At 45.5% G+C, this 21,897-nt stretch overlaps 1 protein-coding gene and 1 pseudogene across 3 annotated transcripts; one reads left to right on the top strand and one right to left on the bottom strand.

Moving 5' to 3' along the window:
• Positions 1 to 998: 998 nt before the first annotated feature.
• LOC101044220 (tumor necrosis factor receptor superfamily member 10D-like) lies at positions 999 to 20,672 on the top strand. 3 transcript variants are annotated; one of them, XM_010347735.2, is made up of 9 exons: positions 999 to 1,303; positions 4,543 to 4,645; positions 11,090 to 11,203; positions 11,952 to 12,063; positions 13,098 to 13,336; positions 13,911 to 13,942; positions 14,352 to 14,534; positions 18,028 to 18,100; positions 18,288 to 20,672. In XM_010347735.2, exons 1-9 carry the CDS (start codon positions 1,247 to 1,249, stop codon positions 18,353 to 18,355), a joined length of 981 nt encoding a protein of 326 aa, XP_010346037.1. In that variant the 5' UTR covers positions 999 to 1,246; the 3' UTR covers positions 18,356 to 20,672. The 3 variants fall into 3 exon arrangements, with proteins under 3 accessions (XP_010346037.1, XP_074240162.1, XP_010346036.1); XM_074384061.1 differs by lacking the exon at positions 18,028 to 18,100; XM_010347734.3 differs by having other exon boundaries at positions 18,028 to 18,376.
• On the bottom strand, positions 7,557 to 7,999 carry LOC120360598 (peptidyl-prolyl cis-trans isomerase FKBP1A pseudogene; annotated as a pseudogene).
• Positions 20,673 to 21,897: the final 1,225 nt, after the last annotated feature.

Genomic DNA, 21,897 nt, shown 5'->3' with positions numbered 1-21,897 from the left:
CCTGGCACACATTTCTGGTCCTAACTCCGTGTCTGGGGCCTGGCAAGTGCCCAGGGTGCTCCACTGCTCAAATACAAGCCTGCGGAGAGGATGACATTCATTCCCAGGTTTCTGGCGAGCCGAAAAACCTTCTTCGTTTCTATAGGGCGATCCTTTTCTATATACCAAGTGCGGGGTCAGGACTAGCCTCACCCCAAGGGTCTAGGAGGGTCATTGACCTCACTGCCTAGGGTCACAAGCTAGCACCCTTCACTACCACACCTTGGGTCTGTCCTCACAGTGGCAGTGTGGTTAACTGGATGGGGAGGTCAGTAACTCAAGGTCAGACAGTTGGACCTGGGTAGACACTAGACTTGCGAGCAGGCTTTGGAAGCCACTCCCCTGGTTCCCCTGCCCCCACACTAGAGCCCTCAAGGTCGATCTGGGAGTGTCTGTGCCTTGACCACGCAATGGGTGCCAGGCTGTGGTTAGGGATGCCCCAGGGTTCCTCTCCCTCCTACCTACTCCTCAGCCTCTGCATGTGCCTGTCATGGCCTGTGTGTCCGTTCTGCCCACTCATCGGTTCATTGGTCCCCTCCTTGCTGCCAGGCATCTGCTACTGAGGGGTGCCAAGCCCCTGCCAGAGAAACCTGGAGCTGGGTGGGAGCAGCAAGGGGCTGGAGGCAGTGGCATGAGTGCAGTGGTCAGTGAGGCGGCTGTGGGAGGAGGCAGTGGGAGCAGAAGCTGAGTGGACTGAAGGGCTTAGGCCGGGAGGCAGTTCAAGGTTTAAGAAGAGGAGAGACAGTCGTCTCGGGGAGGGAGCAGGCTCCTCAGTTCGTTCTGCTTTTGCAGTTCACAACCTGGGCACGACCCGGAATCAAACCACAGTCCCCAGGTCACCGCTGCCGGCTATAACTAGTTTGTGTCGGTTCACGCCCCCACCGCCCGAGACCACGGCCCAGCGAGACCACGCCCCCGCGCGGGACCACGCCCCTCCCACCCGGATATAAGCCACCTCCCATCCCGCCAGACAAGCAGACGCGCTTGGGTTCACGTAGAGTTGGGGCGGAAAGTTCTCCGCGCGCACGAACTACGGGGAGGATTTCCGGACGATTTCTGATTGATTTTGGGGCTTTTGACCCAAAGTTCAGGTGGTGCAACCTCCTGCCTCCTCCTTCTCGTGGAACTTCGGGGACAGAGTGTCCCGGCCGCCTCGACGGCTTGAGCAGGGCGCGACCTAGGACCCAGGACGGTGCGGGAACCGGGTATGGCTCCGGGCAAGACCCTTCCGCTCGTCATCTTCCTCTTCGAGGTCCAGCGGCTGGTGAGTCCCACCGCGGTCGGTGGCTGGAAAGAGCGCGCCTGACGGGGGCCGGGAGGGGCCAAGGGGTGGGGGGGAGGGGGTCGCGGCGCGGATGCCTGGCCTGGGTCGCCCGCGGCTGGCGATGCCTGGTGGGACCAGCCTATCATCGGAGTTCGGGAAGAACTGGGTCCCCGCGCTGGGCTGGAGCGACACCGCCGCGAGGGAGCAGAGCGCGCGCTCCTGCTGGCTGTCCGGTGCCGCGAGGACCAGGCCGAGCTGCCCCATAGAAAGTTCCAGAATCAATGGAGGGGTGGAGTCAAGAGGGAAACTTCTGAGTGAAACCTCAGGAAGCTACAGAGCGGTAGCTGGGATTACATGCGCCTGCCGCCGTGGCCGGCTAATTTTTGTATATTTAGTAGAGATACGATTTTGCCATGTTTTAAATACAGTTTAAAAACACATGATGCAAAAGTAGAATGAAAGGAGATTAAATCTCCCCTTTCTCTGCATTTGATAGAACTATCAGATGAAAACGCCAGCTAAGTGGCAAGCGATATGTGCTCTCAACCACTTAGATTTAACTGACTTTTAAAGAGGAGGAGTAGAACGTCCACTGAACACTCATTCCTTTCTATGCTCATGATACTTTTGCCAAGGTAGACCAGGTTCTGGGCTATAAAACATACAATATGATCTCTAAATTGAATGAAACTAAACTGGAAATCAGTAACAGTATATATAGAGAATTCTAAAATTTGGTTATTGAACAACACACTGGGAAGAAATCTGTGGTTCAGAGAAGAAGTAAAAAGGGAAGGAAAATATTTCAAAGTAAATAAGGACAAGATAACGTGAAAACTGGTGGGAAGTGGCTAACAGTGCTGGGGTGAAATATCCAGCTTTCAGTGTTCCTGTGGAAGAACTGGGGGTTGGGGAGGTGGGGAGTTACTACCGAAGGATATGCAGTTCCTTTTTGGAGTGATGAAAATATTCTGAGATTATTTATAGTGATGATTGCATAGGTGTGAATATATTAAAAACTACTGGACTATAAACTTTAAATGGGTGAATTATATGAATAATCATAATATTTATGTGAATTGTGTCACATTAAACCTGTCAAAAAAAAGAAAAAAATGTGAAACCTGTGGCCTGAAGATGTACATTAATCAATCATAAAATATAAGTGTAAATTTAAACCAAACAGGCTGGGCGCAGTGGCTCCTGACTGTAATCTCAGCATTTGTGGGAGGCTGAGGTAGGTGGATCACAAGGTCAAATGATTGAGACCATCCTGGCTAACATGGTGAAACCAAGTCTCTGTTGAAAATACAAAAATTAGCTCTGCGTGGTGGTACCTGCCTGTAGTCCCACATACTTGGGAAGCTGAAGCAGGAGAATCACTTGAACCTGGAAGGGGGAGGTTGCAGTGAGCTGAGATCGTGCCACTGCGCTCCAGCCTGGCGACAGAGCGAGACTCTGTCTCACACACACACACACACACACACACACACACACACACACAAAATTAAACCAAACAAAGTAACAAGGAGGAACATAAATCAAAGAAATAGAGTGCAAACTGCAAAAACAATTGACAAAATGGACTGTGTGTGGTAGCTTACTTGTGTAGTCCCAGTACTTTGGAAGACCCAGGCAGGTAGAATGCTTAGGTTGGGAGTTAGAACAGTCTGGGAAACAAGGCAAAATCCCAGCTGTACAAAATATACAAATATTAGCTGGGTGTTGGGGCACATACCTGTCTGTGGTCCCCGCCACTTGGGGGACTGAGGGGAGGACCACTTGACCCTGGGAGGCAGAAAAGGCAGAGGTTGTAGTGAGCAGAGATTACGCCACTGCACTTTAACCAGATGACAGAGGGAGACCCCATCTCCAAGAAATAATAAAAAAAAATTGACAAAATGAAAAGTTGGTCTTCTGAAAGGATTTTTAAAAACACTTATAAGCCCTTCATTGGATGAGAGATAGTAACGATGTAAGAGCAGAGAAAGGAGACACAGACATTACTGAACCTAGAGGGAGCCCAGCCCGTGAAGGAAGGATTTGGGAAACATGCCTTGACATGCCTGTCAAGTAGTTGCTTCACTGTCAGCAACTACTTGACAGGCCTTGATGGGGACCAGTGCTGCATTTTGTCTTGTTTAGATCCAAGCAGTTGAACTGAGCCCAACGTAAGTAGCTTTCATTGTAACCATTTTGTTTTCACTCAGAGGCAAAATTAGATGAAAGGTAATTGAATTCAAGTTTACAATTAAATTAATTTTGTACTTTACAACAATCCCAGTTTAAGAAAAGTTAAAAAAAAATACAAAAAATTTGAATACTAGCTGTTGACATGATGAATGCTATTATTGAAATTTTCATGTGTACTTTCTACAAACAAGGAAATTAACATCAATGCATTACCACCATCTAATACACAGCCTCTATTCCGATTTCTCCAGTTGTCTTCTAGTTGTCATTTATAACACAGAGATCATGGCCAGAATCCCTGCATTGCTGCATCTTTTTCTGCGACACTTTGATATTTAGTGGGAACAGCTTGTCAAAGTCCATTGTAAAGCAGAAATTAATTACTTAATGTTTGATGCTATATCCTGACTTTCTTTAAGGTTATATATTATAACCCTCATTTGTGAAAACGTGTATGTTTATGTGTGTGTCTGTGTGTGTTTGTGTGTGTGAGAGAGAATTCACCCATTGGTTAAACACTTGATCAAACTAAATATATTAGATGCTATTTCTGCTTGAAGGGCTCATCTCGTGTGTCTGTGTGTGTGTGTGCGTGCGTTATAAAATCTTTTCTTGCCAACCACAGTGGTGAGTGCCTTTTATCCAAGTTACTTGGGAGACTGAGGCAGGAGGATCACTTGAAGAAGTTCCAGGCTGTAGTGGACTATGATCACACCTGTGAATAGCCACTGCGTTCCACTCTGGGCAACATGGCAATACTCCATCAAGAAAAGCAGAAATAACTCTTCTTGCTCGCATTTTCTGGGGTAAAGGTATTTTATGTTATAATATGAGGAAAGGATACAGAGGAGTTTTTCTTTATAGAAAATAGCTGCCCTAACAGGCCAAGGGACAAACACACATACAAAAGAATGAAGGTTTGGAGCTGGAAAAAAGGTGTAAGCTCTGATGGCGTTTGTCACTTGGGGTGAAGGGAATGTGAGACGGAGCCTGGGAGAGGTGAGGTCTGGAAACCACTCATGCCCATCTGTGCTTTGTCCCCACAGGTCCAAGGTGCCCCTGCCACCATCACCCTGCAGGATGAAATTCCCCGGCAGACAGTGACACCACAGCAACAAAGGCCCAGCCTCAAGGGGGAGTGTCCACCAGGTGCACTTTTATTTTTAAAAATCGGTTTATTTTATTTGACAGATAAACTTTGTATATATTTATGGTCTGCCTCATGATGTTCTGAACTATGTATGCATTGTGGAATGCCCAAATCCAGCTAATTCACATACTTAGGTATTTGTGGTAAGAACACTTAAAATCTGCTCTTAGCAATTTTTAGCTCTACAGATACAGAGCCCTGGCATAAGCCCTCTCTGCCCTTTTTATCTGTGGATTCTATAGCCCTGCTTATCTGTGGGTTCTGCATCTGTGGTTGCAACAAATCACAGATCAAAAATATGTGGAAAAAACAATAAAAGTGATAATACCTCAATAAAAGTAAATAAAAGGCAATGCAGTATAGCACTTATTTACATAGCATGTCTATTGTATTAGGTATTACAAGTAATCTAGACAGATTTAAAGCATATGTGCCTGGCTTATCTGCAATACCACCCCAATTTATATCAGGAACCTGAGTATGTGCAGTTTGCTCCATGGAAGATACTCCCTTTGAGTAGAAGGAAGGGGTGTACAACACATTGTTTTACTAACTGTAGTCACCATGTCCCACAAGACATCTCTTGAATTTTTCCCCCTGGTCTAACTGAAATTTTGTATCCTTTGACCAACATCTCCCTGACCCACCATCCAACTCCAGCCCTGGTAATCACCATTCTTCTCTCTGCCTCTGAGATCAACTTTTGCAGATTCCACCTGTGTGACATGGTGAGGTGTTTGTCTTTGTGTGCCTGGCTTATTTCACTTAGCATAGTATCCTCCAGGTTCATCCATGCTGTCACAAATGACAGAATTTCTTTCTTTGTAAGGCTGCATAGTCTTCCATTGTGTCTATGTATCACATTTTCTTTACCTTTTGACCCATTGATAGACACTTAGGTTGAGTCCCTGTCTTGACCATTGTAACTAATGCTCCATGCATATCGGAGGGAAGATATCTCTTCAGCATACTGATGTCATTTCCTTTGGATGTACACCCAGTAGTGGGATGACTAGATCATATAGTTGTTCTATTTTTCATTTTTTGAGGAACCTCCATCCTGTTTTCCATAATGGCTGTATTAATTTTCATTCCCACCGACAGTGTACCAGTGTTCCTTTTCCTCCCCATCATCGTCAACACTTATCTTTTGTCTTTTTGAAAATAGCCATTCTTACAGATGTGAAGTGATACTGTACTGTGGCCTTGATTTGCGTTTCCCTGGAGATTAGTGATGCTGAACATTTTTTTCATGTATCTGTTGGCCACTTCTGTGTCTGCTTTTGAGAAGTGTCTATTCGGGTCCCTTGCCCATGTGTCCATTTTAATTGGATTATTTGATTGCCTGCTGTTGAGATGTTTGAGTTCCTGTGTAGTTTGGATATTAAGCAAAATCTTGGATCTTTTGCATATTCATCTCTGTCTCATCCTGTAGGTTGTCTCTTTACTTCATTCATTGTTTCCTTTGTTGTGCAGAACCTTTTGAGTCTGTTGTAATCTCATCTATTTTTGCTTTTGTTGCCTGTGCTTTTGGGGTCATAGCCAAGAAATCATTGCCCAGACCATCAACATGAAGATTTCCCCCTACGTTTTCTTCTTGTAGTTTAAAATTTTCAGGGCTTATGTTTAAACTTTGGTCCATTTTTAGTTGATTTTTACGTGTGATACAGTGTCTTATCTCATTCTTCTGCATGTCAATATCTTGTATGGCAAGAAATGCTAAAGATGAACTCCCACAGGTTTTCTTTGTCTGATAAAGTATTTACTGCTCTTGCATTTCTTTTTCTTTTTTTTTTTTTCTTTTTTTGCCAGCATAAAGCACTTTTATTGCAATAATAAAACTTGAAACTTATATATGGTGCTGGAGGGAGGGGGCAGCAATGATTTCCCTCACCAAATCACTACACAGGACAGCAAACGGGTGAGAAGGGGCTGAGGGAGGAAAAGCCAGGAAACTTTGAGATCCGTAGAGGGAGCCAAGCATCAAAAAACAGGAGATGCTGAAGCTGCGATGACCAGCATCATTTTCTTAAGAGAATATTCAAGGATTTGTCATGATGGCTGGGCTTTCATTGGGTGTTAAGTCTACAAACAGCACCTTCAATTTAAACTGTCAATTAAAGCTCTCAAGATTTAGGAAGTGGTGGAGCTTGGAAAGTTATGAGATTACAAAATTCCTGAAAGTCCATTAGAAAAACCACAGGATGGGGGAAAAAAAAATAAGCCAGGCCACAAAGAAGGCTTCAGAGGTCTCTGCTGGCTCAGGGACAGCTAGATACCTGTAGTGTCCAACATCACAGTGAAAATGACCTGCTATCAAAGGCAGAGGGTTTAAGGAGAGGGTAGGGTGGGACTGGTGGAGGCAAAGGCTCTCCCCATCCCCACCTCAGTTTTAGGCAGGGCTTTCATTTTAACCCAAGGACATCTCTCAACTTGGAGAATAATTCAGCCCTCAAGAGTGCCTCAAATCTGCTATGGCTTTGCAGCACAGCAGCAAGAATATTCAATATATAATAGATAAAAATTTCATCCAAAAAATTAAAATAAAATATTCTTGCAAGCCCCACCCCAAACACCAATTCCTATTCTAAAGTTAACCTATCACTCGTGCTGTTAATACTTGATCATATACTAAATTGGAAACCTAGATCCAAAAGACTGAAACCAAATCTTCACCCCAAAATGAAAACAAAATAAAATGAATAACTTGAGGTTTATGGCATATAGAGTTTAGGTAAACACACATACGAGGATAAAGGGGAAGAGGAAATGGAGGTGTCAGAAGCAAAGCTGAGTGACAGAACACATTCAGTCAGGGCAGATGTCTATACAGAGTGTAGTGGAACATCAGGAAAAGCTCCATATGGATTCACATGCACACATCTGGAGGCACCAGGATCCCTCCGGCAGACCCAAGAACAGGGAGCTAAGGGAGGAGGCCATTCCTGTCATTCCAGTTTTAGAAGCTCCACATCGAAGACAAGAATGGCATGTGGTGGGATGATGCCTGGGTGTCCAGTGGCACCATAGGCATAATCTGGAGATATAGTCAGTTTGGCTCTCTGACCCACACTCGTGGGCAACCCCTTCTTCCCAGCCTCGGATCACCTCCTGCTTGCCTAGCATAAACTTAAAGGGCTTGTTTCTGTCCTGGGAGGAATCAAATTTCTTTTCATCCTGGTGTAGTGCACCACGCAGGTCTGGCCACGCTTCGGGAAGGTGCGCCCGTCTCCTGGGGAGATGGTTTCCACCTGCACTCCCATGGCGGTGGTAGACGCTGGATAGGTGGGCACTGTGATGGGTGGTGTGGACCGACAGCAAACTGGTGGTGTTTCCATGGCTCTGCTTAGTCCTTCAGCCTGCTCTTTCATTTCTAAAGGACAGACTTGCCAGGTATAGTATTCTTGGTTGGCAAGGTTTTTTTTTTTTCCCCCCTTTCTATACTTCCTATGATTCCACTATCTCCTGGCCTGCAGGTTTTCTGCTGAGAAGCCTTCAATATTTTTATAGGGTATCCTTTGTACATTGCTTTTCTCTTGCTGCTTTCAAAATTCTCTTTGCCTTTGATTTCTGGGAATTTTTTTGTGATGTGTCTTGGTGAAGATCTCTTCATATTTAATCTGTTTGGGGTTCTTTGGGATTCATGAATATAGATGGCCAGTCCCATCCAGATTTGGGTCATTTTCTGTTATTTCATTAATAACACTTTCTGTTCCTTTGACTTTCTCTGATGCTTCTTGGACCACCATAATCCATGTATTGTTTTGCTTCATGGTAACCATCGGTACTGTTGGCTTTTTCCGTCTTTATCATTCTTTATATTCTTTTTCTTTCTGTGACTTGGTAATTTCAAATGATCTGTTTTCAGGCTCACTGATTCTTCTGCTTAGTCTACTCTGCTATTGGCATTCTCTGTGGAATTTTTATTTCAGATATTCTGTTGTTTGATTTTAGAATTTCTGCTTGGTTCTTTAGTATGGTGTCTACAGGTATTGATCGACTTATGACCTATGCAGCTTACGACCATTTGACTTTACAACCACAATCGCTAGCCACGACTGCTCCTTGTCTGGCAACGCAAATGTTGCCCAGCTGGGCATACAACAGTGTGGACCAGCTTCCGGCAGCACTACCATCTCTGCGTGCACCATTTCAACTGTTATCCCAGACTCGGTACAGCAATTTGTGTTTTGTGTCTTGGATATTTTTCATCAAACCCCTCCCAAGATGTCTACCAAGAGGAATTGCCAATAAAATGTTTCATACATGTTTGTATATTTTGATATGTTTTGCAATTGGGAAAATGTTTCCTATGGTATTTTTTACACCTGTATTTTGTATTTTTGTATGCACCTGTATTTTGTAATTTTGTATGTTTTGCAAATATTAAACCAGTTGTACTGGTAATGCAGTGTTTTACTTAAACCTGACGAATGTAAAAATAAGAAACAAAATGGTGTAGAGATGATACAAATGGCATAAAATGAACAAAGAAAATTATGATATATAACAATAATGAAAGAAAATTATGATAAAATATGACTTAAAGATTTTTATAACATCATTTCACAGTACTGTACATATAGCCTACTCAACTTACAACCAAATCATGTTACGGCCGGCCTGTTGGAACTAATCATGGTCGTAAGTCGAGCACTAGCTGTGTGTGTATATGAAACTTCTCGTTTGCTCATGTATTGTTTTTCTGACTTCATGTAGTTGTCTATCTGTATTCTCTAGTAGCTGACTGAGCTTCTTTAAGATGAGTGTTTTCAATTCTTTCTCTATTAGTTTAGGATAGTTACGAGTGCTATATTTTGTTTCTTTGGTGCTGTCATGGTTCCCTGATGGCTCAGCAGCCTGTGGCAATGTGTTGGAATGTGTGCTTTGAAGCAGCAGGGACTTATTCCAGTCTTTACAGACTGGCTTTGTCATGGAACGCCCTTCACCAGGCAGCCTGTTCACAGATTCTGGGCAGGCCATGTGGTGTGGTTCAAGGGTGGTCAGAGGCTGTATCCAGAGAGGTGACTTGAGGCCTGTTTCCATAGGGGCTGAATTGGCACTGGAGTGGGCCTTAAACTTGAGTTTGCAAGTGTCAGCCAGGTGCTGTGATGGGTTCCATCACTAGGTCCACAGGGAAGGGCCTGGAGCGTGAGTTAGTGGGGACTGATGTGGCACTAGGGCAGACCTGGAGGCTGAGTCTGTGGAGGTGGGCCAGGATGCTGGGTCTGTAGTGCTAGCTGGAAGGCACAATCTAGGACTGCTGCCTCACCGTTATCATGCCCTTATCTCTGTGTGCCTCCAGACTTCTGTTTGCTGCACTCTCTTGTGTTTTATTCCATAGGGATAGGTTGGATGATTTCTGTAAGTCAGGCACCATGCTAATGGTGGTTATAAGAGGCCCTGTCTTCATGGAACCTTTTTCTGGGGTAGTATTAAGACACACATATCAATGTAACACTCAGAAATTTCTGATAGGAATCATGAAGAATAATTAAGTGATGGGTGAGACAGAGATGAATTTGGCAGGGCGTCTCAGGGATGATGATACTGGTCAGTATCCAAAGTTGAACACGGCTAGTGTTGCAGAGAGCCAGAAATAGTGCTCCTGAGCAGCCTGCCCAGGATTGAGAGGCCCAGGGTGCAGGGGCTGGGAGATACTGAGCAAAGACAGGGCCACTGTAGTGAGTGGACAGCAGACAGGCCGGGTGGGCAGCATGGGCAGATCACATGTCGAAGAGGTTGGATTTTATTTTGTTGTTTTATTTTATTGTTAAAAAACAAAACAGTAGACTGGGTATGGTGTGGTATGGTGTGGTGGCTCACGCCTGTAATCACAGCACCTTGGGAAGCCAAGGTGGGTGGATCACTTAGGTCAGGAGTTCAAGACCAGCCTGCCCAATATGGGGAAACACCGTCACGACTAAAAATACCAAAAATTAACTGGGTGTGCTGGTGGGTGCCTGTCATCCCAGCCACTTGGGAGGCTGAGGAAGGAGAATCACTTGAACCTGGAAGATGGAGGTTACAGTGATCCGAGATAGTGCCACTGCACTCCAGCCTGGGCAACAAGAGCAAAACTCCATCTCCAAAAAAAAAAGTAAAATATTTCAAAGGTTTATATTGATTACATATTGAAATGTAGTGTTTTAGATACTTTAGGTTAAAAATAGATTGTTAAACTTAATTTGACCTCATTCCTTTTACTACTGTAATATGGTTCTCATAGAATTTGAATTTCTTATGTGGCTTGTATTATATTTCTGTCAGCAGTACCAGTCAAAGGTATGCAGTAGATGCAGAACTGATGAGAAGATCAAGCCTGGAAGAGTGGATTTCTTTGTCTGGATTCCACTCAGGGCCAAAAGAGAGGTTTCCCAGCCACTGTCAGCCTCTGGGAATTCTCTGGCAACTCATTAATTGGCTTTTCTCTCTCTTCTCAGGATCTCATAGATCACCATATACTGGAGACTGTATCAGGTGCACAGAGGGTGTGGATTACACCAATAATTCTAACAATTTGCCTTCTTGCCTCCTATGTACAGTTTGTAAATCAGGTACAGAATGTGTGGACCGCTTGCCCAGAGGTGGCGTGCGGAGCGATGAGGTGGGAGTGTAGCCGATGTGAGTCAGGGAACCAAGTTCCAGCCCATCTTGGCGTTTATCATACCCTGTTCCATGATTGTGACTTAGGTTAAATAAAAACAAAAAAAAGAGAAATCTTTTTTATAATACATTCGCCACCTGGCTGGGAAGTCTTCTAAACTATCGGCTGCAAGGTGGTGGGGGAATGATAAGAGCACAGAGAAGTCCTGGCTGAGTGGACAGGGCTGGGTTTCAGTGATGTCACGGGTCTGCTCCGGTGCCCAACTCTCAACTCCTGGCTCTGTTCTCCTGGCAGGCGCTGGGCCTCACTCAGCCTTTAGGTTCTCAGGCCCCTTCCTCCTCCCCAGCAGGGCCGGGGCTTTTGGGAAGTCACCTGAGTGTTCCTCTCCTTGCAGAGTCCCTCAGGTGATGCCCCTGCACCTCCCTTGCTACTGACCATGTGATCTAAATGATGCTTTCCCCCAATCTGATGTCATAAATAATGAATCATGGTCCTTTTGTATGACTCTGAGTGTTGGTAACAGCTGAAGGGTAGATGTTCTGTATCATACCCCAAGTGTGCTGGTGCAGAAACTGGCCTCAGAGCTTCTTGGTGAACTGAATTGAGCTGAGCTGAGTGGGAGGGGGTTTGGGTGGTAAGGAAGGATGGAGGGATATGTCAGGGAAACTCACTTCCGAAACCTTCTGCTCTGTCTTCAGGTCAAGATATGAAAAGTCCCTGCACCATGACCACAGACACGGTGTGTCAGTGCAAAGAAGGCACCTTCCAGAATGAAAACTTTACTGAGATGTGCCAGGAGTGCAGCACAGGGTGAGACAGCGGCCAAGGGACCCCAACAGCTCTCAGAACCCGAGAAGACCCGAGTCACCTGGTACCCCTATCTCTCCCCGACCCCATGGAGCCTCCAGCCCCATGAGGCATCCCTGAGCCTGTGGGGTCTCCTGAGCCTGCAGTGGTTCTTTTTGGTCCATCTGCCTGTCCTCACCCCTGCCCCCTGCAGCAGCCCCTTCCCGACCCTCTCCAGCACAAGTCCCTTTGGGTAGGCTGAAGTGTTCGTTGGGCACAGGAGGTGACTTTCTAGGTTCTTTGATACTTTTCAGGGGACCTAGGAAATGTGATTTCCTTTTGAAATCTGAAGAAAACACTTGAATCCAGTGTGGCTTGTATTTGTTTGTCCTTATTCCAAGTTGATTTTTTAAAATGTAATTTTTAATATTTCCTATGCAGACAGGGACCCATAAAGACAAAAGTAGCGCTGGCCCACAAAAGTCACAGTAAGGCCATGGGTGGAGCTCTCTTAAGTTCCCATGAGGAGCTGAGCCCACCCAGCCGGCCTTGCCCCTGACCCCTGATTTCTCACTAAGTCCTTCTTTATCTTATTTGACTTTTAGTGGAAAACAGTAATTTGCTCTCCTCTGGCCCTACAGTGTTTGCTGTGACTGGGAGGAGCCAGCAGACAGGGAGGGGCAAGGGCTCACTTTTATTGTGGGTAAACTGGAGGATGGGGCTCAGCTTGTGGCCACATGGGCATGCGATCTTCCCCTGGAGTGCGGCTCCTCCTAATGCAGGCTGCCCCTGCAGCCCAGGGAAGCTGTGTGTGCCCAGCACAGAAGGCTCCTGGAGCTGCAGCTCTGACCCCAGAGCAAGGAGGCTGAGGGGCTGAAGTACACATGCCCTTCCCCAGCCTCAACCAGGGAGCATGGGGGGCCCCTGCAGACACGAGGAGCCTGTCCTTCCCCTGATGCCTTCTCAGGGACATTGGGCAGGGAGGGTGGCTCTTCTTTCATCCCACCTGGCCAGCTTTCCATCAAGAGTCCCTCTTCTTCCTTCCTGTTTGTACCCAGGTGCCCCAGAGGGATGGTCAAGGTCAGGGATTGTACACCCTGGAGTGACATTGAGTGCGTTGATGAATCAGCTGCAGAGGAGACAGTGACTTCCAGCCCGGGGACTCCTGCCTCTCCCTTTCCCACCACAGTCATCATACTGGTCTTAATTCTACTGTTCATTCTGGTTGTGGCTGGGGTTGTTCGGAAGGCTTCACTGTGGAAGAAAGTCCTTCCTTGCTTGAAAGGCATCTGCTCAGGTAGGTGCTGGCTGAGGGCAGGGCATTGGGAACTCTATGCCCTGCCCTCTCCCACCCTGTTCCCACAGACAGAAATGCCTGTCTCTGCCCGTAGTCTAAGTATTTCTGGCCTGGCTCTTTCTTCGTCCTTGTGATCACCCCATCCCCACATCCCGTGCACTGCCCAGGACCCTGGTCTCATCATTCTCTTTCCTGGGGATGGGGGACCCCTCATCACCCAGCCAAGTCCAAGAGGGCAGGGCCAGTTCCTGCCATCTTCAGGCCCAGCCTGGCGGGGGCAGTCAGCTCCTCAACTGCCTGACAAAGGTCAGGATGAGAAGTGGTCAGGGAATTTATTCAGCCTTGGTCAGATCAGAACACAGAGCAGAAAACAGAGATTTTTCCATGTTTGTTTTTATTCTCATGCCCCTTCCCCAGGGTGTCCCTGAATTGCAAGGTCCCATTTCTGTCCCCAGGCCCATGGCTCCTTATCCAATGTCCAGCCCCCAGCCTGCCCCTGCCCCTGACTGCCCTCTGGGAGGGAGGTGCTGCATGGGCCCCTATGCGCCTTCTAAGGAGACTCCTCCTCTTCCAGGTGCTGGAGGGGACCGTGAACATGTAGACAGAGTAAGTTGGTTTCTCCAGAAACTGGGGGCATCATGGGTTCAGGAACTGCTTCCTGTCCACTGCAGCACCAGTGTGGGCACAATCCCTTGTCCTCATAATGATCCTGACTCTCTGAAGTGGTCTGGGGACTCTGGGGATAAATGGCCATTTTGAGCACCACACAGACTGGCTGGCCATGGTGCATCCCTGTCCTTCCTGCAGCCTGGGTGACACCCTCACCTATAGCCTGCATGCTGGGGATGGCGTGACTACCTGCCCTGTCTCAGCAGTGGGTCCCAGATGTGCTGAGCTTCAGCTGCCGGGGTGACCTCATTGGAAGGGGTTGGGGATGGCAGGTCCAGCTGCATACTGCGAACCCTGAAGCTGAGCCCTGGGTGTAGACTTAAGTGAGCGGTTTGCCCTTCCCAAGGTATTTTTCTGGCGTTCACATCCCTCACGAGGTCCTGAGGATGAGGTCAATGCCTGCAACGAGACCCTGAGTAACAGAGACTTGCAGCCCACCCAGGCCCTTGAGCAGGAAATCAAAGGTCAGGAGCTGGCTGAGCTGACGGGTGTGACTGTACAGTCACCAGAAGAGACACAGCATCTGCTGGTGAGTCGAGGATGCACAAGACTCTGTAGACAGTGGGAGTGGGCAGTGCCTCTGCTCTCCTGGCCTGGGTAGTGGGCATAGTACTAGTAGTCCCCAGTGTCTATTGTTGCTATCTTTATGTTCATGATTACCCCATTTTTAGCTCCCTTTTTATAAGTGATAACATGCAGTGTTTAGTTTTACATTAATTTGCTTAGGTTAATGACCTCCAGCTCCATCCATGTGGCTGCAAACTACATCATTTTATTCTTTTTATGGTTGTGTAGTAGTCCATGGTATATTCCATGGTATATATACTGTATTCAATGGTGTATATATACAACAGTTTCTTTATCCAATCCACTGTTGATGGGAACCTAGGTTGATTCCATGTTACTGCTATGATGGATAGTGGTGTGTTTGGTAGAATGATTTGTTTTATTTTGTTTTCCATATCTGGTGAGTTTGCTGGGTTAAATAGTGGTTGTTTTAAAATTATTTGAGAAATCTGTAAACTCCTTTCCACAGTGGCTGAACTAACTTATATTCCCACCATAAATATATGAACGTTCCCTTTTCTTCATAGTCTTGCCAACATTTGTTGTTTCCAGCTTCTAATAATTGCCATTCTGACTGTGTGAGATGGTATCTCATTGTAGTTTTGATTTGCATTTCTCTGGTAATTCATGATGATGAGCGTTTTTTCATGTTTGCTGGCCACTTGTGTGTCTTCCTTTGAAACATGCCTGTTCATGTCTTTTGCCCATTTTTAATGGGGTTGTTTTTTGTGTGTTCAATGAAGTTACATATAGTTGCTTAATAGTAGACCTTTGTCAGATGCATCATTTGCAAATATTCTCTCCTATTCTGTAGGTTGTCTGTTTACTCTGTTGATATTTCCTTCCTTCCTTTCTTTTCTTTTCCTTTTTCTTTCTTTTTTTTGAGATGGAGTCTCTCTTTGTTGCCAGGATGAAGTGCACTGGCGCAATCTCAGCTCACTGAAACCACTGTCTCCTGGGTTCTAGTGATGCTCCTGCTACAGCCTCCCAAGTAGCTATGACTACAGGCATGCCACCACATCAAGCTAATTTTTGTATTTTTAGTAGAGACAAGGTTTCACCACGTTGGCCAGGATGATCTCAATCTCTTGACCTTGTGATCCACCCACCTTAGCCTCCCAAAATGTTGAGATTACAGTTGTGAGCCACTGTGCCTGGCTCTTTCTTTTTTTTTAATTTTTTTTTTTTTTTTTAAAGACAGATTCTTGTCACCCAGGCTGGGGTTCAGTAGCATGATCTTGGCTCATTGCAACTTTCACCTCCTGGGTTCAAGTGATTCTCCTGCCTCATCCTCCCTAGTAGTTGGGATTGCAGGCATATACCACCATGTCCAGCTAATTTGTGTATTTTTAGTAAAGATGGGATTTCATCATGTTGGCCATGCTGGTCTCAAACTTCTGACCTCAGGTGATTTGCCTGCCTCAGCCTCCCAAAGTGCTGGCATTATAGGTATGAGTCGCTGTGCCCAGCTTGTTGATAGTTTCTTTTTGTTGACAGTATCTTTTGCTGTGTAGAAGGTCTTGAGTTTAATTAGGTCCCACTTGACATTTTTTGCTTTTGTTGCATTGTTTTTGAGAACTTAATCATAAATTCTTTGCCATGGCTGATATCCAGAAGGGTGTTTTTGTAGATTTTCTTCTAAGATTCTTATAGTTCATGGTCTTACTTATAAACCTTTAATCCACCTTGAGTTAATTTGTGTATATGGTGAAAAGTAGGAGTGTAGTTTTCATTCTCTGCATACAGCTAGACAAATATCCCAGCATTATTTGTTGAATAGAGAGTTGAATTAGTCCCTTTTCATAGTGCTGTGAAGAAATACCCAAGACTGGGTAATTTATAAAGAAAAAGAGGTTTAATGGACTCACAGTTTTACATGGCTGGGAAGCCTCACAATCGTAAGGTGAAGGATAAGCAGAGGCACAGCTTACATGGTGGCAGGCAAGAGAGCATGTGCAGGGGAACTGCTCTTTACAAAACCATCAGATATTTTGAGTCTTTTTTACTACACAAGAACAGGACAGAAAAAAACTCATCCACATGATTCAATTACTTTCCACATTTTTTCAATCCACTTTAAAATTAACAATTAATCTAGAGGCTGGGCACAGTGACTTAACACTTGTAATCCCAGCACTTTGGGATGCTGAAACAGGTGGATCAGGAGGTCAGGAGATCAGGACCATCCTGGCTAACTGGGTGAAGCCCTGTCTCTAGAAAAAATACAAAAAACTAGATGGACGTAATGGCACTTGACTGTAGGCCCACGTACTTGGGTGGCGAGACAGGAGAATCTCATGAACCTGAGAGACAGGTTGCGATGAGCTGAGATCATGCCACTGCACTCCAGCCTGAGTGAAAAAGAGAGACTCAAAAAAAAAAAAATCTTATAAATATTTAGTATTTCCTTATGAAAGAAGATAACATTTGGAGTCATGTATTTTGTTGTAACTGAGTTGTGATTAGTGTTCCTCTTCAAATAAGTTATTTCTGTTTCTTCTCATGGCTGTTAAGTATTTTGTATCAATTATGAGTTGTATAGCCCTGTAATTCTATTAGAAACTTATTGCATCTGCTATATTTTTAACAGTCCTCCAGACATACATTTATATTTCAATGTTGTAGTTTCATTCTAAGGGATTTTAAATGACATTGAAAATGATTATTGTGTCAGCCCCCTTCCAAGAGTCTTGCCTCATTTTTGTTTCCCATCTTGATGCCTAGACCAGACCTTTCAGAACAATGTTCAGCTGTGCTTAGGGAGGCAGGTGTTCGGGTCCTGATTTGAATTCCAGGGAAGGCCTCTTAACATGTCACCCTTAGGAATGGTGTTCACTTTTGGTTTCATATTGAAATTCTCCTCATCAGGAATACAGCCTACTAATCTAAAGGTTTAGAAAAAAATAAGAATTGGTGTTTAATTTTACCAAATGTCTTTCCAGCCTCCATAGAGCCTGATGTTTTATTTAATTACCCTATTGATATGGTGCAGTATTAATGATCCAAGATCATTTACAGTCTTGGAATGAATCATTTTGTTACATTTTCCTGGGTGCCCTCATATATAGTCTTCTGCTGAGACTTCTGCTGGTAAAAATCCTATAAGGAAGTAATCTTCTCCTGTCAGGGTCGGTGGTATCGGTTAGATGGGGCAGAAGGGTCTTTCTGGAACGGTGGGAATGTTCTGTGTCTTGATCAGGGGATGATTACACCAGTGTATACAGTAGTCAGAGCTGGGCAGAACACTTACACAGTGAGCATTTACTGCATGTCACTTATGTCTCAATGAGCCACTGTCACATAGAGCCCGAGAGCTATGCAGAACTAGAGGGTTATCTCCATCTCCATGGAGACCCGAGAGGGGAAGTGTTGCAGGTGTCAGGGCTGGGGGTCGGGGTCAGTACTGGACTGCAGGACTCCTGACTGATCACAGCCTTCCCCACTGTGTGTTACAGGGACAGGCAGAAGCCGAAGGGTGTCAGAGGAGGAGGCTGCAGGTTCCAGTGAATGATGCTGACCCCACTGAGAGTACGTGTGTTGTGCCTGGAGACATAGCAGGAGGGCAGGCAATAGCGACAGTGTCCTACCTGCTGTCCCCATAGCTGAGAGAGCTCTTCTGGAGCATTCAGTGCTGAAAGTGCGGGGTCCTATGCCGATCCTGGGCTGATTGTCCCTGGAGCATCAAGACCCTCAGTCTCCTTTTCTCTCTTCTCAGTCAACACCTTGCTGGATGCCTCGGCAACACCGGAAGAAGGACGTGCAAAGGAAACAATTCAGGACTAACTGGTGGCCCCGAAAAGCTTCTCTATGAAGAAGGTGACGCAGGCTCTGCTATGTCCTGCCTGTGAAAGAATCTCTTCAGGAAACCAGAGCTTCCCTCATTTACCTTTTCTCCCACAAAGGGAAGAAGCCTGGAGGAAACAGTTCAGTACTTGACCCATTGCCTCAACAACCTACTATCCAATACGGTGCAGCTTACCTGAGGTTTTACAACTTTGTCAATGCACGTGGAGTAATTTTTATGGAATATTGACTGTGATAAGCAAATTTCGGAGATTTATATAAGATTCTTGGTGGCGTAGAGTTATACGTTTGCGTATTAAGGGTGGTTTTAGGCCACATGCGTTGGCTCATGCCTGTAATCCCTCCAATCTGGGAGTCTGAGGCAGGTCAATCACTTGAGCTCAAGAGTTCAAGACCAGCCTGGGCAACACCGTGAAACTCAGTCTCATTTAAAAAGAAAAAAAGTGGTTTTAAGATGTCATTATTTTCAGTTCTTCATCCTGAGACAAGTCTTTTTTTCTATTTCTTATATTGTAGGCTCCATCTCTGCTGGTGTGTGCATTTAATTACATCTAATTTCAGATGCCGCACAGCAACAATGGTTTGCCTTATAGTTTTTTAACTTTGGAACTGGATGATCTGGCTATTACCTATATTTTTAGTTTAGGATATTTTCGACTTAATGATGAGATGTTCAAGACATAGCCCCATAGTAAGTCATGAGTATGTGGAGTTATGAGGGTTCGACTTAGAGTTTTGAGTTTTAAGATATGATTATTGGGGCTTTTCCCCACCTTAAGTGGAGAATAATTTGCATTTCTTAGTATCATATGATATACATATTTCTATTTTCCGATTTTTTATAATGACGTAAGCATGGAAAAACTCTAGGAAATGCACGTACTAGGCTGTTTACCTGGGTTGCCTGGATGCCAACCAGCAGTCACAAATGATTAGAAATATAAGTAATGACGGAGGGAGAAATCCTCCCTCTGTGGGAGGCAGTGACTGCATTCCAGGCCTCCTCTCAATCCTTGTGACTGGACCAGGGTTTGATGGCTGGCAGCTTCTCAAGGGGCCAGTCTGTCTTATTTGATAATTTTAGAGATATATAGCAGTATTTATTTATAAGTAAATAAATATTTATTTATTTATAAGTAGATGTTTACATATGCCCAGGATTTTGGAGAGTGTGAGATCTACAGGAAACCATGTGTATGTTCGGTCCTGCTGGGACAGGCAGGAGACTGCATCTTCCTGCTTGTCCACAGCAGATGAGGACAGTGAGAACTGGGTGAGATCTGAGACTTCGAATAGCTTCTCTGTCAAGTGCCCTTACAGCTGAACATGAGTGAACCTTGGGCATCCTTTGGGCTCAGGGCAGAGCAGGTATTCATCTGACTTAGCATCTGCCTTGGCATCTAGAGGGAGGTGCTTTGGAAATGGTGTGAAATGGTTACTGACTCAGGCGTGGGTGGCCCCTCTCGCTTCTGGTACTCTGTGACCTTGAGTCCCTGAGCAGCATTTAAAGGTACAGATTCCCTATTTGAGGAGCTTGGTGCCTTTGTAAGCATGTGACACATCTCAGAAATACCAGTTCCTGAACACTGTGACAGTGGGACCTAGAATGGCTGACGCATTAATGCTTTGCTCTTGTGTCCCATTCTATTATTTTACTTAAAAACCTCAGTAATCATTTTAGTCTCTTTGCAGCAAACTCTTCTCCACAGTAGTCCAGTCATGGTAGGATAATTTACAGTTGTAGTCATTCTAGGAGTTTCCATATTTTCCGTCTCAAGCCATTGTCTGTTGTCCTGCTCCGGGACTGGTTTGGCTGGGACAGTAGAATTCCCTGCAGATGGCAGCACATTGACAGTGTTGTGTCCCTTGATCTTCGGGAGGGGGCGGCCTTTCTGCTCTTGGCACTTCCATCCTCTCCCACTTCCATCTGGCGTCCCACGCTTCGTCCCCTGCACTTCTGGAAGGCACAGGGTGCTGCTGCCCCCTGGTCTTTGCCTTTCCTAGGCCTTCGGTGCAGGACGCTCGGCCTCAGAGCTCAGAGGGAGCCAGTCTGGTCCCGGCTCCCTTGTCCCTTGTGCAGAGGCCTTCCTTGAAGATGCATCTAGAATATCAGCCTTATCAGTGTTGGTTAAGCTTATTTTTGTAAAGTAAGCTTCCTGACAACATGAAATTGTTGGGAGTTTTTAGTGTTAATTGGTTTGTTTTGGTTTTGCTTTATACCCAGGCCAGATAGCACCTAACACCTGGTTATATATGCAGAGCTCGTATGTTCATGAATCTTGTCCACAATAAACCTGAAAGCTTATATAAAAAGAGGTGCGGTGCTTGTTTATTTCCATCCTTCCCTCCTCCTGTGAAACAGCTTTGAGTGACAGGAGGCCAGGGTTTCATTCCTGCTGGGACTCCTTACTTGTCCCCTCTTTGCCTTCAGGCTTGGCCTGCCTGGTGAGGGTTGGGGGGTGGGGTATGCGGGGGTGGGTTGGGGGAGGTTCCTGCCCATGACTCCTTGGATTTTAAAGTGTCAGGTTCTCACACCTCCTCCCCGTCTCTCTCCTATCTGCTCCTCCCTCTGGGGAGAGAGACACCAGCTCTTCCCTGCATCCCCATCAGTGGACTCGGGTGGCTCAGCCCTGCAGGCACCTCAGAGACCCATTTTCCGCTGCCCTTGTCCAGGAGGACCCGCTCTCCCTCTTCGCCGACAGCTCCAGGAGGCCCAGGTGTGCCCCAAGCTGACTCCTGGTCTCTAGGCCAGTGCCCCTTTCCCTGACCTTTGACTCCAGTCTGGTCCCCTCCCAACACACAGCATGGAGTGCCGCTCTGAAGGTGAGGAAGGGAGTCTGCAGTCCCCCGATGGGCTTAGAGCCCAGAGTTTGTATATGCATTTGAAAATCAGTCTTGGACAACTTTTGCTACCAATGTCGTAGGGTGGCTTCTTGAAAAACATAGAATTACCGTGTTAATGTGCAGAGGTATTTTTTTCTGCACACACACACCCCTGTGCACACCACACACACATGCACAATTTTGGTTCCAGCAACAGTTCATTCATCTTGACCTGATGCACTTGCTCTTTTGTTTTCTCCAACAAGGAAGACATTAATTAACTTAAACATGCATTTTCTTATTTTTGGACTTAGGTTTCACATGTTTATTAGCTGTTTGATTCTCTCTTCAAACTGATGGTTTACAACTTGCATCCGCCTATTGAGACATGCGTCCCTGCCCATGCACTTTCTCAAATGCAGATCATAGGTTCCTGCTTGCTTGTTTGCCTTTTTATTTGGCCAAATGTTTTCATGTGCAGAAATTTTAACGTTAAGAAATTTAATCTATTGATACATTTATTTTGTCATTGATTATAATCTTACGAAAGTTGCCTCCTAGACAAAAGGTAATGTATAATTCTTTAGGTGTGTGTTTTTTGTTTGTTTGTTTGTTTGTTTGTTTGAGACAGGGTTTCACTCAGTCACCCAGGCTGCAGCACAGGGCTCACTGCAGCCTCCACCTCCTGGGCTCCAGCT

Source organism: Saimiri boliviensis, chromosome 13 (assembly GCF_048565385.1).
Source record: "Saimiri boliviensis isolate mSaiBol1 chromosome 13, mSaiBol1.pri, whole genome shotgun sequence".
Taxonomy (NCBI): Eukaryota; Metazoa; Chordata; class Mammalia; order Primates; family Cebidae; genus Saimiri; species Saimiri boliviensis.
This window is presented reverse-complemented; position numbering and strand designations above follow the sequence as displayed.

What these genes read in the sequence shown, in the direction of transcription:
- LOC101044220 (XM_010347734.3), top strand. Translation starts at nt 1,247, where the DNA reads ATGGCTCCGGGCAAGACCCTTCCGCTCGTCATCTTCCTCTTCGAGGTC. An exon ending in CAAGGGGGAGTGTCCACCAG is followed by an intron (nt 4,646 to 11,089) that starts GTGCACTTTTAT and finishes CTCTCTTCTCAG; the next exon opens with GATCTCATAGATCACCATAT. An exon ending in ATGTACAGTTTGTAAATCAG is followed by an intron (nt 11,204 to 11,951) that starts GTACAGAATGTG and finishes CTCTGTCTTCAG; the next exon opens with GTCAAGATATGAAAAGTCCC.